This window comes from Taudactylus pleione, unplaced genomic scaffold, assembly GCF_031769625.1.
Source record: "Taudactylus pleione unplaced genomic scaffold, aTauple2 ptg001606l, whole genome shotgun sequence".
Lineage (NCBI taxonomy): Eukaryota > Metazoa > Chordata > Amphibia > Anura > Myobatrachidae > Taudactylus > Taudactylus pleione.
The window spans coordinates 25,746-40,673 of record NW_028286003.1 but is presented as its reverse complement, the minus strand read 5'-3'; the positions used below and the strand labels follow the sequence as shown (position 1 = coordinate 40,673).

General features: G+C 49.4%; 1 protein-coding gene across 2 annotated transcripts in view; it reads left to right on the top strand.

Moving 5' to 3' along the window:
• The window catches only part of MEAK7 (MTOR associated protein MEAK7), a 61,337-nt gene extending 47,264 nt beyond the window's left edge, over positions 1-14,073 (top strand). For both annotated transcript variants that reach the window (XM_088464175.1, XM_088464176.1), the window contains 3 exons: positions 7,892-8,010; positions 9,027-9,206; positions 11,261-14,073. In XM_088464175.1, the coding sequence (XP_088320301.1) occupies positions 7,892-8,010; positions 9,027-9,206; positions 11,261-11,374 (413 nt within the window). In that variant the 3' untranslated portion in view covers positions 11,375-14,073. The remainder of the gene's footprint in view (positions 1-7,891; positions 8,011-9,026; positions 9,207-11,260) is intronic.
• The last annotated feature ends 855 nt before the right edge of the window (positions 14,074-14,928 follow it).

The window sequence follows — 14,928 nt, the reverse complement described above, 5'->3', positions numbered from 1 at the left end:
CTGTCTCCCTATATACCTCTCCCTCAGGGTTTGGCAGATAGCGCACTCTATATCCTACCAATCCCTCCGGGGATGGTCAGTTGATACAGAGTCCATATTGCGTTAGCAAATGTGCGTATTTATGCATTGTACGTGACTATAAACACTATGTGCTGTGTGTACGCTGCCTGTATGTGACTATAAACGCTAGCTGCTGTGTGTACGCTGCCTGTATGTGACTATAAACGCTATGTGCTGTGTGTACGCTGCCTGTATGTGACTATAAACGCTATGTGCTGTGTGTACGCTGCCTGTATGTGACTATAAACGCTAACTGCTGTGTGTACGCTGCCTGTATGTGACTATAAACGCTATGTGCTGTGTGCACGCTGCCTGTATGTGGATATAAACGCTATGTGCTGTGTGTACGCTGCCTGTATGTGACTATAAACGCTAGCTGCTGTGTACACTGCCTGTATGTGACTATAAACACTATGTGCTGCTGTGTGTACGCTGCCTGTATGTGACTATAAACGCTAGCTGCTGTGTATACGCTGCCTGTATGTGACTATAAACGCTATGTGCTGTGTGTACGCTGCCTGTACGTGACTATAAACGCTAGCTGCTGTGTGTACGCTGCCTGTACGTGACTATAAACGCTATGTGCTGTGTATACGCTGCCTGTATGTGACTATAAACGCTAGCTGCTGTGCGTACGCTGCCTGTATGTGGATATAAACGCTATGTGCTGTGTGTACGCTGCCTGTATGTGACTATAAACGCTAGCTGCTGTGTGTACGCTGCCTGTATGTGACTATAAACGCTAGCTGGTGTGTGTACGCTGCCTGTATGTGACTATAAACGCTAGGTGCTGTGTGTACGCTGCCTGCATGTGACTATAAACGCTAGCTGCTGTGTGTACGCTGCCTGAATGTGACTATAAACGCTATGTGCTGTGTGTACGCCGCCTGTATGTGACTATAAACGCTATGTGCTGTGTGTACGCTGCCTGTATGTGACTATAAACGCTATGTGCTGTGTGTACGCCGCCTGTATGTGACTATAAACGCTATGTGCTGTGTGTACGCTGCCTGTATGTGACTATAAACGCTATGTGCTGTGTGTACGCTGCCTGTATGTGACTATAAACGCTATGTGCTGTGTGTACGCTGCCTGTATGTGACTATAAACGCTATGTGCTGTGTGTACGCTGCCTGTATGTGACTATAAACGCTATGTGCTGTGTGTACGCTGCCTGTATGTGACTATAGACACTAGCTGCTGTGTGTACGCTGCCTGTATGTTACTATAAACGCTAGCTGCTGTGTGTACGCTGCCTGTATGTGACTATAAACGCTATGTGCTGTGTGTACGCTGCCTGTATGTGACTATAAACGCTATGTGCTGTGTGTACGCTGCCTGTATGTGACTATAAACGCTAGCTGCTGTGTGTACGCTGCTTGTATGTGACTATAAACGCTAGCTGCTGTGTGTACGCTGCCTGTATGTGACTATAAACACTATGTGCTGTGTGTACGCCGCCTGTACGTGACTATAAACACTATGTGCTGTGCGTACGCTGCCTGTACGTGACTATAAACGCTATGTGCTGTGCGTACGCCGCCTGTATGTGACTATAAACGCTATGTGCTGTGTGTACGCCGCCTGTATGTGACTATAAACGCTATGTGCTGTGCGTACGCCGCCTGTATGTGACTATAAACGCTAGCTGCTGTGCGTACGCTGCCTGTATGTGACTGTAAACGCTAGCTGCTGTGTGTACGCTGCCTGTATGTGACTATAAACGCTAGCTGCTGTGTGTACGCTGCCTGTATGTGACTTGAAACGCTAGCTGCTGTGTGTACGCTGCCTGTATGTGACTGTAAACGCTAGCGGCTGTGTGTACGCTGCCTGTATGTGACTATAAACGCTAGCTGCTGTGTGTACGCTGCCTGTATGTGACTGTAAACGCTAGCTGCTGTGTGTACGCTGCCTGTATGTGACTATAAACGCTAGCTGCTATGTGTACGCTGCCTGTATGTGACTATAAACGCTAGCTGCTGTGTGTACGCTGCCTGTATGTGACTATAAACGCTAGCTGCTGTGTGTACGCTGCCTGTATGTGACTATAAACGCTAGCTGCTGTGTGTACGCTGCCTGTATGTGACTATAAACGCTAGCTGCTGTGTGTACGCTGCCTGTATGTGACTATAAACGCTAGCTGCTGTGTGTACGCTGCCTGTATGTGACTATAAACGCTATGTGCTGTGTGTACGCTGCCTGTATGTGACTATAAACGCTAGCTGCTGTGTGTACGCTGCCTGTATGTGACTTGAAACGCTATGTGCTGTGTGTACGCTGCCTGTATGTGACTATAAACGCTAGCTGCTGTGTGTACGCTGCCTGTATGTGACTTGAAACGCTAGCTGCTGTGTGTACGCTGCCTGTATGTGACTATAAACGCTAGCGGCTGTGTGTACGCTGCCTGTATGTGACTATAAACGGTAGCTGCTGTGTGTACGCTGCCTGTATGTGACTGTAAACGCTAGCTGCTGTGTGTACGCTGCCTGTATGTGACTATAAACGCTAGCTGCTGTGTGTACGCTGCCTGTATGTGACTATAAACGCTAGCTGCTGTGTGTACGCTGCCTGTATGTGACTATAAACGCTATGTGCTGTGTGTACGCTGCCTGTATGTGACTATAAACGCTAGCTGCTGTGCCTCATGCTACGAGGTGTTCACAGCATTGGGGTCCGTCTATGTAGATGCCCCCCATTAATTCATGTTGGGTTTATTCTACTGCTCACTCTAGTCAGAGTATGCCGCTGTGTACAGCCTCTCTGCAGGCAGTTAGATCAGTAGCGGCAGGCCTCCTCCTGGAAGGAATGGAGGCCGACTTTTGCAGTTCATTCAGGCCTGGTATTAGACCACTACAGATGCCTGGGGGCGAGAGCGGGTCTCTCTGGGTTATGCCATCTCGTTCCGGAGGCATCCTCCTCAGAGGTTTGTGGGCACGACCCTTCCTACACATCCGGTCAGAGCCTCGGCCTACCGGGATTGGGGCCCTCCTGTGATCAGGAGTTATAGTCCCTGTGATGCAACAGGGAAGGGGTTAGTATTCATTTGAATCAAAAAACCTAATGGGTCACACCGCCCTATACTGAATCTCAAGTCAAAAGATTCATCAAGGTGCCCAAATTCCGTATGGAGACCCTAAGCTAGATAATGGAGTGACTGATCATCTCAGGAGTCAGGATACTGCCATATCTAGACGACCTCCTGATATTTGCAATCTCAGGAGATGTTACAAAGTCATGTACGGATGGCTGTCGTCTGCCTACAGGGCAATCAATTGGGGAAAAAGTTGTCACTTTTTCCAACTTCAGCATGGGGGTGCACTTGGGGACTCACTGGGACAGAGGATTCGTCTACCAGAGGACAAGATTGTAGCACTATCGTATGCGCAATCTACTTGGCAAGCAAACCATGTCAGTTCAGTTGGCTATGCAGATGCTGGGTTCTATGGTAGTCACATTCGACATTTTGGCTTAAGCCCAGTTCTACTCCAGGTCCCTGCCAATTCCAGATGGGTTGCATCTCACCAGAGTCGCCTCTCCCTAGCCTGGTGGCTGGAGACGATTCATTTGAACACCCGGAGTGGATACTCTTCACCACGGACGCAAGTTTGCGAGTATGGGAGCGGTGACAGGTCATCGCACCTTTCAAGGAAGAAGGACGATACAGGAAAGTCACCTGCCTATAAATATATTGGAGCTTCGGGCAGTACTCAAGGCACTCATATTGGCACAGGACCTTCTACAGGGCAGGCCTGTCCAGATTTTGTCCGACAGTGCGACAGCAGTGGCCTACATAAACCAAGGAGGCACACCAAGTCCGACAGCCATGGAAGAAGTGGCAAGGATTCTACTGTGGGCAGAATGCCATCTTCCAGCGGTCTCGGCAATAAATTCTCAACTGGGAGGCAGACCTCCTAGGTCGCCAGGACATACACGCCGGAGAACAGGCTCTTCATTAGGAGGTGTTTCAACTCCTGGTGGACAGGTGGAGGATACCAGACGTAGACTTCCATGGCATCCGGTCACAACCACAAGGTCCCAAAGTATGGGTCCAGGACAAGGGACCCCTCAGCCGCCTTGGTGGACGCTCTGGTGGTAAGATGGAACTTCAGGTTGGCATACCGATTTCCTCCAAATCTCCCTCCTCTCAAGAGTCATCAGAAAATTCAAGCAGGAGGGCGGCAGGATGATACTAATAGCCCCTGCTTGGCCCAGGAGGCATTGATTCTCAGATCTGACTCGTCTATCCGTAGACAGTCCATTTCCACTGCCTCTACGGCAGGATCTGCTAATACAGGGTCCCTGCCTATACCAGAGTTTACCTCGGCTGGCTTTGACGGCATGGCTCTTGAGTCTTCCGTCTTAAAAGCCAAGGGGTTTTCTCCTTCAGTGATACAGATGATGCTGAGAGCAAGGAAGCCGGCTTCTGATCCCATCTATCACAGGGTTTGGCAGTCATTCTTTTTTCTTTGATGTTCCCATAGGAAATATGACCCTAAGATATTCAAGGGATCAAGGGTACTTGTTTTTTTTTCCAGGCTGAATTAGACTTAGGTCTTCGCCTTGTTACCTTCAGAGTCCAAGTTTCGGCTTGGACTGTTAGGTTTCAGCGCAAGATGCCCCTCTGCTGGATGTTAGAACAGTCTTACAGGGGGTTCTACGACTGCAACCTTCATTTCTCCTAACAGTGGCACCGTGGGATTTGTCTTTGGTTCTCAGGGCACTGCAGATGCATCCCTTTGAACCCTTGGATAAGTGGACTTGAGATGGTTGATGGAGAAAACGTTTTTTCTCCTGGCTATCTCTTCAGCTCGCAGAGTGTCTGACTTGGCAGCAATGTCATGTCGCTCTCCATATTTGGTGTTTCATCAAAATAGAGCTGTTCTCCGTACCAAGGCGGGCTACCTCCCAAAGGTTGTTTCCTGTTTTCATATAAATGAGGAAATTGCAGTCCCGGTCTTTAAGTCTTCAGACCTGTCTATAGGTGACTCCTGGATGTGGTTCGAGCTCTTCGTATCTACGGGGAGCAGACCAGCTCCATCAGGGAATCGGATTCTCTCTTTGTGTTATATGGTTTTCACAAAAGAGGTTGGTCAGTGAGGAAACAGACTTGGCTTGCTGGCTCTGTGTGGCCATTTCTCAGGCCTACACACAGGCTGATCCCCTCACCCCCTGTTCTTAACAAGGGGACAGCACATTCCACTCGGTCCATGGGACCATTATGGGTGGTAAGACAAGGCGCCTCTGCTGAATTGCTCCGTAAGGCAGCTACTTGGTCTTCCGTTAATATGTTATCAGATTTATGCTTTTGATACGTTGGCCTCCCAGGATGCCTCCTTCGGGCGTCGGATTCCCCTATCTGCTCAGGAGCTTCCCCACCCTTAAGGGAACTGCTTTAGGCCATCCCAAGGTAATTCCTGTGGACCTTATGGAACCCGAAGAAGAAATACAGAATGATGGTATAGCATACCTCAGGAGGGATCTAATCCTAAGCATTTTTGTCACAGATTCCCTCTTTGCTTGTTGAGTGTTACCTGTGTACATGATACTTCCTTCTCCACGCTCTGTCTTGTGCCGTAAGGCTTGGTTACGTACTGCGGACGCGGTATATAGGGAGGAGAACCAGTGCATGCTGGGAGCTCCAAAGCTTTGCTGTTTGGTGCATTGGATGCTATCCAACTATATATCCCAAGGTAACTCCTGTGGACCCTATGGACCTCGATGAAAAATAATTATCAAAAGGTATGTTATACCATAATTCTGTATTTATCATTGATATACTTTGCTGATCACCTATATTATCATTTGGTTTATTAGCATCCTAATCAAATGTATAATTCATGTATGATTTAAATAACAGTTAAGCTTTTATAAGACACTTATGTGCACTGCTCAACGCTCGTATTAGGATTTTTGGCGTCACATATGAAGTGCGGCTGATGCGTGACGTTCCTGAGACGTGTGCGCTACATGTGCTGATTATGTGTCAGAGAGACAGCTGATCGGCGTCTGACAAGCTGCGCCTCACCTGTTCTTTCTATACACAGACTTAGTCAGATGCATAAATATTGGGACATTGACAGAATTTTCATATTTTGCCCTCTAGTCACCACCACAATGGCTTTGAAATGAAACAAACAAGATGTGATTTACCTGCAGACTTTCAGATTTAATTTGAGGGTAATTACATCCAAATCAGGTGAACGGTGTAGGAATTACAACGGTTTCTATATGTGCCTCCCACTTTTTAAGGGGCCAAAAGTAATGGGACTATCAACTCAAAAGCTATTTCATGGACAGGTGTGGGCTATTCCCTCGTTATTTCATTATCAATTAAGCAGGTAAAAGGTCTGGAGTTGATTCTAGGTGTGACATTTGCATTTGGAATCAGTTGCTGTCGACTCTCAATATGAAATCCAAAGAGCTGTCACTATCAGTGAAGCAAGCCATCATTAGGCTGAAAAATCAAAACAAACCCATCAGAGAGATAGCAAAAACATTAGGTGTGGCCAAATCAACTGTTTGGAACATTCTTAAAAAGAAAGAACGCACCGGAGAGCTCAGCAACACCAAAAGACCCGGAAGACCACGGAAAACAACTGTGGTGGATGACAGAAGAATTATTTCCCTGGTGAAGAAAAACCCCTTCACAACATTTGGCCAAATAAAGATCACTCTCCAGGAGGTAGATGTATATGTGTCAAAGACAACAATCAAGAGAAGACTTCACAAGAGTGAATATAGAAGGTTCACCACAAGATGTAAACCATTGGTGAGCCACAAAAACAGGAAGACCAGATTAGAGTTTGCCAAACAACATCTAAAAAAGCCATTACAGTTCTGGAACAACATCCTATGGACAGATGAGACAAAGATCAACTTGTACCAGAGTGATGGGAAGAGAAGAGTATGGAGAAGGAAAGGAACTGCTCAAGATCCAAAACATACCACCTCATCAGTGAAGCATGGTGGTGGTAGTGTCATGGCGTGGGCATGTATGGCTGCCAATGGAACTGGTTCCCTTGTATTTATTGATGATGTGACTGCTGACAAAAGCAGCAGAATGAATTCTGAAGTGTTTCGGGCAATATTATATGCTCATATTCAGTCAAATGCTTCAGAACTCATTGGACGGCGCTTCACAGTGCAGATGGACAATGACCCGAAGCATACTGCAAAAGCAACCAAAGAGTTTTTTAATGCTAAAAAGTGGAATGTTATGCAATGGCCAAGTCAATCCCCTGACCTGAATCCGATTGAGCATGCATTTCACTTGATGAAGACAAAACTGAAGGGAAAATGCCCCAAGAACAAGCAGGAACTGAAGACATTTGCAGTAGAGGCCTGGCAGAGCATCACCAGGGATGAAACCCAGCGTCTGGTGATGTCTATGCGTTCCAGACTTCAGGCTGTAATTGCCTGCAAAGGATTTGCAACAAAGTATTAAAAAGTGAAAGTTAGATTTAGGATTGTTTAGTTTGTCCCATTACTTTTGGCCCCTTAAAACGTGGGAGGCACATATAGAAACCGGTGTAATTCCTACACCGTTCACCTGATTTGGATGTAATTACCCTCAAATTAAATCTGAAAGTCTGCAGGTAAATCACATCTTGTTTGTTTCATTTCAAAGCCATTGTGGTGGTGACTAGAGGCCAAAATATGACAATTCTGTCAATGTCCCAATATTTATGCACCTGACTGTATATATATATATTACCGTTACCCCTGATGAGGCCACATTCTGGAGTGGAATTACGAGTACTTTTATGTAGTAAATACAATTTACGCCATGTGTTTCGGTTCTGACTCCTCATTATCTCTTTGTACTTGCCAGGAGACGACAGATGCTTCCTATTCACAGTTTCCCCGCGGCTGGACGTGTACACGCCTACCGGGTATAATGACCACTATATGTACCTCAATCACGGGCAGCAGACGATGCCTAATGGGCTGGTGAGCACAATGTCTACGTTTCCTGCTGTGTCTTGTATGAAATCCGCTGTTTAAAACGCTGCCGTCCCAATTCCAGGTTCTGCTGGTTCTCCTGGTTCTTCTCATTATTACGTAGCATTGGATGGTATAACAGGGATACAGTGCGGTCACAGTGTGTCCCGGCTCTGTATAACAGGGATACAGTGCGGTCACAGTGTGTCCCGGCTCTGTATAACATGGCGTGTGCGGTCACAGTGTGTCCCGGCTCTGTATAACATGGCGTGTGCGGTCACAGTGTGTCCCGGCTCTGTATAACATGGCGTGTGCGGTCACAATGTGTCCCGGCTCTGTATAACATGGCGTGTGCAGTCACAGTGTGTTCCGGCTCTGTATAACGTGGCGTGTGCGGTCACAGTGTGTCCCGGCTCTGTATAACATGGCGTGTGCAGTCACAGTGTGTTCCGGCTCTGTATAACATGGCGCGTGCAGTCACAGTGTCCCGGCTCTGTATAACGTGGCGTGTGCAGTCACAGTGTCCCGGCTCTGTATAACATGGCGTGTGCGGTCACAGTGTGTCCCGGCTCTCTATAACGTGGCGTGTGCGGTCACAGTGTGTCCCGGCTCTGTATAACGTGGCGTGTGCGGTCACAGTGTGTCCCGGCTCTGTATAACGTGGCGTGTGCGGTCACAGTGTGTCCCGGCTCTGTATAACGTGGCGTGTGCAATCACAGTGTGTCCCGGCTTTCTATAACGTGGCGTGTGCGGTCACAGTGTGTCCCGGCTCTGTATAACGTGGCGTGTGCAATCACAGTATGTCCCGGCTCTCTATAACGTGGCGTGTGCGGTCACAGTGTGTCCCGGCTCTGTATAACATGGCGTGTGCAGTCACAGTGTGTCCCAGCTCTCTATAACGTGGCGTGTGCGGTCACAGTGTGTCCCGGCTCTGGATTACATGGCGTGTGCAGTCACAGTGGACATGAGGTAGAAAACTTTGCACTCATACTTTATAATAACAAGAATTTGGTTTGGCTTTGCAGGGCATGGGAGGGCAACATGACTATTTTGGACTTTGGATAGACTGTAACTTCGGAAAAGGCCACAGCAAAGCCAAACCCAGATGCACAACATATAACAGTCCCCAACTGTCTGCTAAAGAGGATTTCCAGATAGACGCCATGGAGGCGTGGGCCCTCGGTGAGCTGCCTGAACATGTGCTGGTGAGTAGGAGATATCCACATTTATTGCATAATATGTATCTATTCTCCCCGAGTGCCCCTTGTATGGCCCATCCACTCTCCCCAGGTGCCCCTTGTATGGCCCATCCACTCTCCCCAGGTGCCCCTTGTATGGCCCATCCACTCTCCCCAGATGCCCCTTGTATGGCCCATCCATTCTTCCCGAGTGCCCCTTGTATGGTCCATCCACTCTCCCCGAGTGATCTTTGTATGGTCCATCCACTCTCCCCAAGTGCGACTTGTATGGCCCATCCACTCTCCCCAGGTGCGACTTGTATGGCCCATCCACACTCCCCAGGTGCGACTTGTATGGTCCATCCACTCTCCCCAGGTGCGACTTGTATGGCCCATCCACTCTCCCCAGATGCGACTTGTATGGCCCATCCACTCTCCCCAGGTGCGACTTGTATGGCCCATCCACTCTCCCCAGGTGCGGCTTGTATGGCCCATCCACTCTCCCCAGGTGCGACTTGTATGGCCCATCCACTCTCCCCCCGGGACGCCTTGTATGGTCCATCCACACTCCCCCCGGGACGCCTTGTATGGCCCATCCACTCTCCCCCCGGGATGCCTTGTATGGCCCATCCACTCTCCCCCCGGGACGCCTTGTATGGCCCATCCACTCTCCCCCCGGGACGCCTTGTATGGCCCATCCACTCTCCCCCCGGGACGCCTTGTATGGCCCATCCACTCTCCCCCCGGGACGCCTTGTATGGCCCATCCACTCTCCCCCCGGGACGCCTTGTATGGCCCATCCACTCTCCCCCCGGGACGCCTTGTATGGCCCATCCACTCTCCCCCCGGGACGCCTTGTATGGCCCATCCACTCTGCCCGAGTTTAAAATGTCCCAGACATCAGCTGTAATTAAAAATATTTGGTACAACCATATAGTAAATACAATAACCAATGTCAGAATATTATGCAAAATACAAATTTGTTATGATCACATTTTTCCGTCTGGTTCTTTGAGTAAAGCTGGTTATGGGTATATTACATTGATATAAAGCAGGGTCTGTGTAATACTGAGCGGAATAATATAATATACAATAAGTGGGGTCTCTCACTGCTCTGCAGCAGAATGCCATGTTAGGGGGGGGCTTTCTGTAACTGGGCAGGCACTGACTGACTGACAGCTTGGCAGATTAGCTTTTGTAGAAATGCACTGTGTGGATTGGTTGATGTCACACCAGCTCCTGGCTCCATTCCCGACTTGGTGATCTGTGAGACGCTCTGCGTGCGAGGAGACCGGCAGTGTGGAGACATGTGCGATGTGCGTCAATGGTACCGATGATCACGCAGAAGAGCGTCATTGGGCGGCTATGAGAAGGCAGCAGTCGGCGTCTCTATGTCGGCTGTGCTTTGGCAGGCGTTAACATATCTTAGTAACTGCGATCCGTAGGCGACTGCAGCTGCGTACGGTACTGAGCCAGACCCCCTGTCCTGAGCCCGCAGCTGTCTGTAATGGAAGGAAGAGGGGGAATGTTCCTGTATAACAGCTGTGATATAATGCGCGGGTTACTGGCGACAGAATCCCAACCGCTGGGATACCTAGGTAAGTAGTGTGGTTGGGGGGAGGGTTAGGTTTAGGCACTAGGGGAAGGATTAGGGTCAGGCACCAGGGAGGGGGGGTTAGATGTAGGGAGAAGGGAAGGATTAGGGTCAGGCACCAGGGAGGGGGTTTAGGTGTAGGGAGAGGGGAAGGGTTAGATCACAAGTGTCTGTATGCTAACCCTGTCGGGATTCTGACCGCCGTTATCCCGAATGCCGGCATCCCGTGCCCACCCCCATTGATCAGTATTTTACCAGCATAGTCTATGTCTCCCCATTTCCCATGTTGGCATTAGAGGTCCTCTCTTAGTAATAGGGAGGAGTATACTGTAACGCAGGGACGTTAATGGCAGCCGGAGTGTGACTGAATCACCGGTGCTGTGTACGGTGGTTTGCGCCTGTCTGTGTCGTAGTGTAACCGCGGTTCCTATAGATCTTGTGTCACAGATGATACAGATCCATCTAATTTATTATTTGTTGCATTTAGGCCAAAACCAAAAAGAGCATCCTGGATGCGGACCCCGAGGCCCGGGCGCTGCTGGAAATGACCGGACGCACTCGCCAGAGCGACGGCTTGAGGACGAAGGAGGAAGACGACTAGAGGCCACGTACCAGGACGGAGGTGATCTGTACCAGTAACTGACTCTCTGATGTCACCTACGTCCGGTTATTATAAAGGCAGAAACATTATACAGATACCTCACAGCTTATACCGGCTGCTCTGCTCCAGCGCAGGAACGTTCTCAGGTTCCTATAAATCCAGGACCAGGACTGACCGGGCTCCAGCTTTATGTAGAGGGAAAGCATTGATAGAAGGCGGCCATTTCTCTGCCTTCCCTGCTGCACATATAGATTATTAATATTCACTTTATCATTGTTTTATAATCTAAAGATTTTACTCTTTGGCCTTTTCTGGGTGCAGCAGCCGCTTTCCCTGCTATCACCACTAGGAGGCGCTCTCAGCTCTCTGTATGACTCCCAGCTTCAAATCTATAGTTTTATAACTTCAGGTGGATATTTTTTTTTTTTTTTATGCCAATTTTTTTACTTCTCCCGTTTGGATCACCGGCGCGTCACATGATGGGCTGGCGCGTCAAAAGATGGTCTGGTGCGTCACGTGACGTGTTTAGAACTGTGCTGCCAAATATGATGATCTATTGTGTAACCTTAAGACCAGTGGGAATAACTATGTATTAGTTATGTGTGTTACTGCACATGTAATATTGCTCGTGCCATGGATGTGCCTTTAGCAGAAGCTCTGCTGGAGAAACCAATTCTCTACTCTCAGCTGTCCTCCTCTCCACCCCCCACAGCTGACAGCGTGCACTGCCCGTACTGTGCCTCTCCTGGGTCCGGGGAGCGAGGCGTCCAGACACTGCAGGGTGTGCCTCGTGCCTTCTCACAGGGAGATACTAACGGCTGCAAATGTTACCAAACAGGGATCTGTGAGAGGCATCGTGCACCTCGCTCCCCATCGCCTGGCAGAGGGGCGAGCAGTGAAGACGATCAGCTGATGGGAGGATGTAGCAGAGCACAACGAGGAATATATTTGGAAAAGGGAGGATTATAGTAATAATTGTAATCTGTTTACTTGTCCTTTGCCCTGTGGGTCATGTGATCCTCTATAACATGTACCCATCAGTCACACACAGCGGAGGCAGCCATTCCACAAGCTGAACCGCCATCTGCGAATGTGAAGTCTATCAGGAGCTTGTGACATCACTCAGGTCTATGTGCTAGTAACAGGCCACAACAACATGGCCGCCCCCCTGTGTGTAAGTGACTGCTTCCTTTTCATTAACAAACGTTGGCACTGTCCTAACATCTGTGCTCTCATACACTAGTGTTATCGCCATTTGTTTTATTCTATTAATTGTATTCTGCATAATTACACATTACACGGCGGAGCCGGCCATATAGCGTATGTACTGGGCGAGGGCCCCCGGGAAGAACAATTGGCTCCTCCCATTCAGTCCTAGGAGCCCTCTTCCTCTGTGACCAGCGCTGCCCGTTCTGTACAGGTGTGAGATATATTACCATGCGGATGCAGGCGTTTCCATGCACTGACAGAACTTGTGACGTGCGGGGTGTAGGCTGCGAGGTGCAGGGTGTACACTACCGTTCAAAAGTTTGTGGTCACCCAGACAATTTTGTGTTTTACATGAAAACTGACTTTTATTAACAAATGAGTTGCAAAATAAATAGAACATATAGTCAGGACATTGGCAAGGTTAGAAATAATGATATTTGAAATAATAATTTTGTCCTTCAAACTTTGCTCTCGTCAGAGAATGCTCCTTTTGCAGCAATTACAGCATCGCAGACCTTTGGCATCTAGCTGTTACTTTGTTGAGGTAATCTGAAGAAATGTCACCCCACGCTTCCTGAAGCACCTCCCACCCCACGCTTCCTGAAGCACCTCCCACCCCGCGCTTCCTGAAGCACCTCCCACCGCGCGCTTCCTGAAGCACCTCCCACCCCACGCTTCCTGAAGCACCTCCCACCCCACGCTTCCTGAAGCACCTCCCACCCCGCGCTTCCTGAAGCACCTCCCACCCCGCGCTTCCTGAAGCACCTCCCACCCCGCGCTTCCTGAAGCACCTCCCACCCCACGCTTCCTGAAGCACCTCCCACAAGTTGGATTGGCTTGATGGGCACTTCTTGCGTACCATACGGTCAAGCTGCTCCCACAACAGCCCAATGGGGTTGAGATCTGGTGACTGCGCTGGCCACTCCATTACAGACAGAATACCGGCTGCCTGCTTCTTCCCTAAATAGTTCTTGCATAATTTGGAGGTGCGCTTTGGGTCATTGTCCTGTTGGAGGAGGAAATTGGCTCCAATCAAGCGCTGTACACAGGATATGGCATGGCGTTGCAAAATGGAGTGTGAGCCTTCCGTATTCAAAATCCCTTTTACCTTGTACAAATCTCCCACTTTACCAGCACCAGACCATCACATTACCTCCACCATGCGTGACAGATGGCGTCAGGCACTCTTCCAGCATCTTTTCACTTGTTCTGCGTCTCACAAAAGTTCTTCTATGGGGATGCAATCGGGAAGCCGGCTGACATTATACCGACTGCCGGCTTCCCGACTGTCATATCGCGGCGAGGGTGAAATGACCGGCGTCTAGATGTAGATGCCTGGCATGTTACCGACGCCGGGAGACTGGCGCCCCGATTTGAAGGGATGCCGGGCGCCGTGAGCGGACAGCTGCGTGGGGGGAAGGGTTAGGTTTAGGGTTCCCAGGGGGGACTTAGGGTTAGGCACCCCCCCCCCCCCGGGAGGTTAGGGCTAGGCTAGGGGGAGGGAGGGTTAGGCACCCCCGGGGGGAAGTTAGGGTTAGGCTAGGGGGGGGGGAGGGTTAGGCACCCCCAGTACTTAGGTTTAGGCAGCGGGAAAGGGGGGGGGGGGGTTAGGCACCCATAAGGGAGGGTTAGGGGGGTAGGTTAGTTCATCCTTACCTGGGGACGATCGGGAGTTCCAGCGCTGTCGGGCTGCCGCTGCTGGGATCTGTTCCTCTGTCGGCCTGACGCTGCCGGGATTCGAACTGCCGGCCATGCAGCCGGCGGTATTACATACCGATTCCCTTCTGTGTGATCCAAACACCTCAAACTTGGATTTGTCTGTCCATAACACTTTTTTCCAATCTTCCTCTGTAAAATGTCTGTTCTTTTGCCCATATTAATATTTTCCTTTTATTGGCCAGTCTCAGATATGGCTTTTTCTTTGCCACTCTGCCTAGAAGGCCAGCATCCCGGAGTCGCCTCTTCACTGTAGACGTTGACACTGGCGTTTTGCGGGGACCATTTCATGAAGCTGCCAGTTAAGGACCTGTGAGGCATCTATTCCTCATACTAGAGACTCTAATGTACTTGTCTTCTTGCACAGTTGTGCACCGGGGCCTCGCACTTCTCTTTCTACTCTAGTTAGAGCCCGTTTGTGCTGTTCTCTGAAGGGCGTAGTACACACCGTTGTAGGAAATGTTCAGTTACTTGGCAATTTCTCGCATGGAATAGCCTTCATTTCTAAGAACAAGAACAGACTGTCGAGTTTCACATGAAAGTTCTCTTTTTCTGGCCATTTGGAGAGTATAATCGAACCAACAAATGTGATGCTTCAGATACTCAACTAGCTCAAAGGAAGGCCAGTT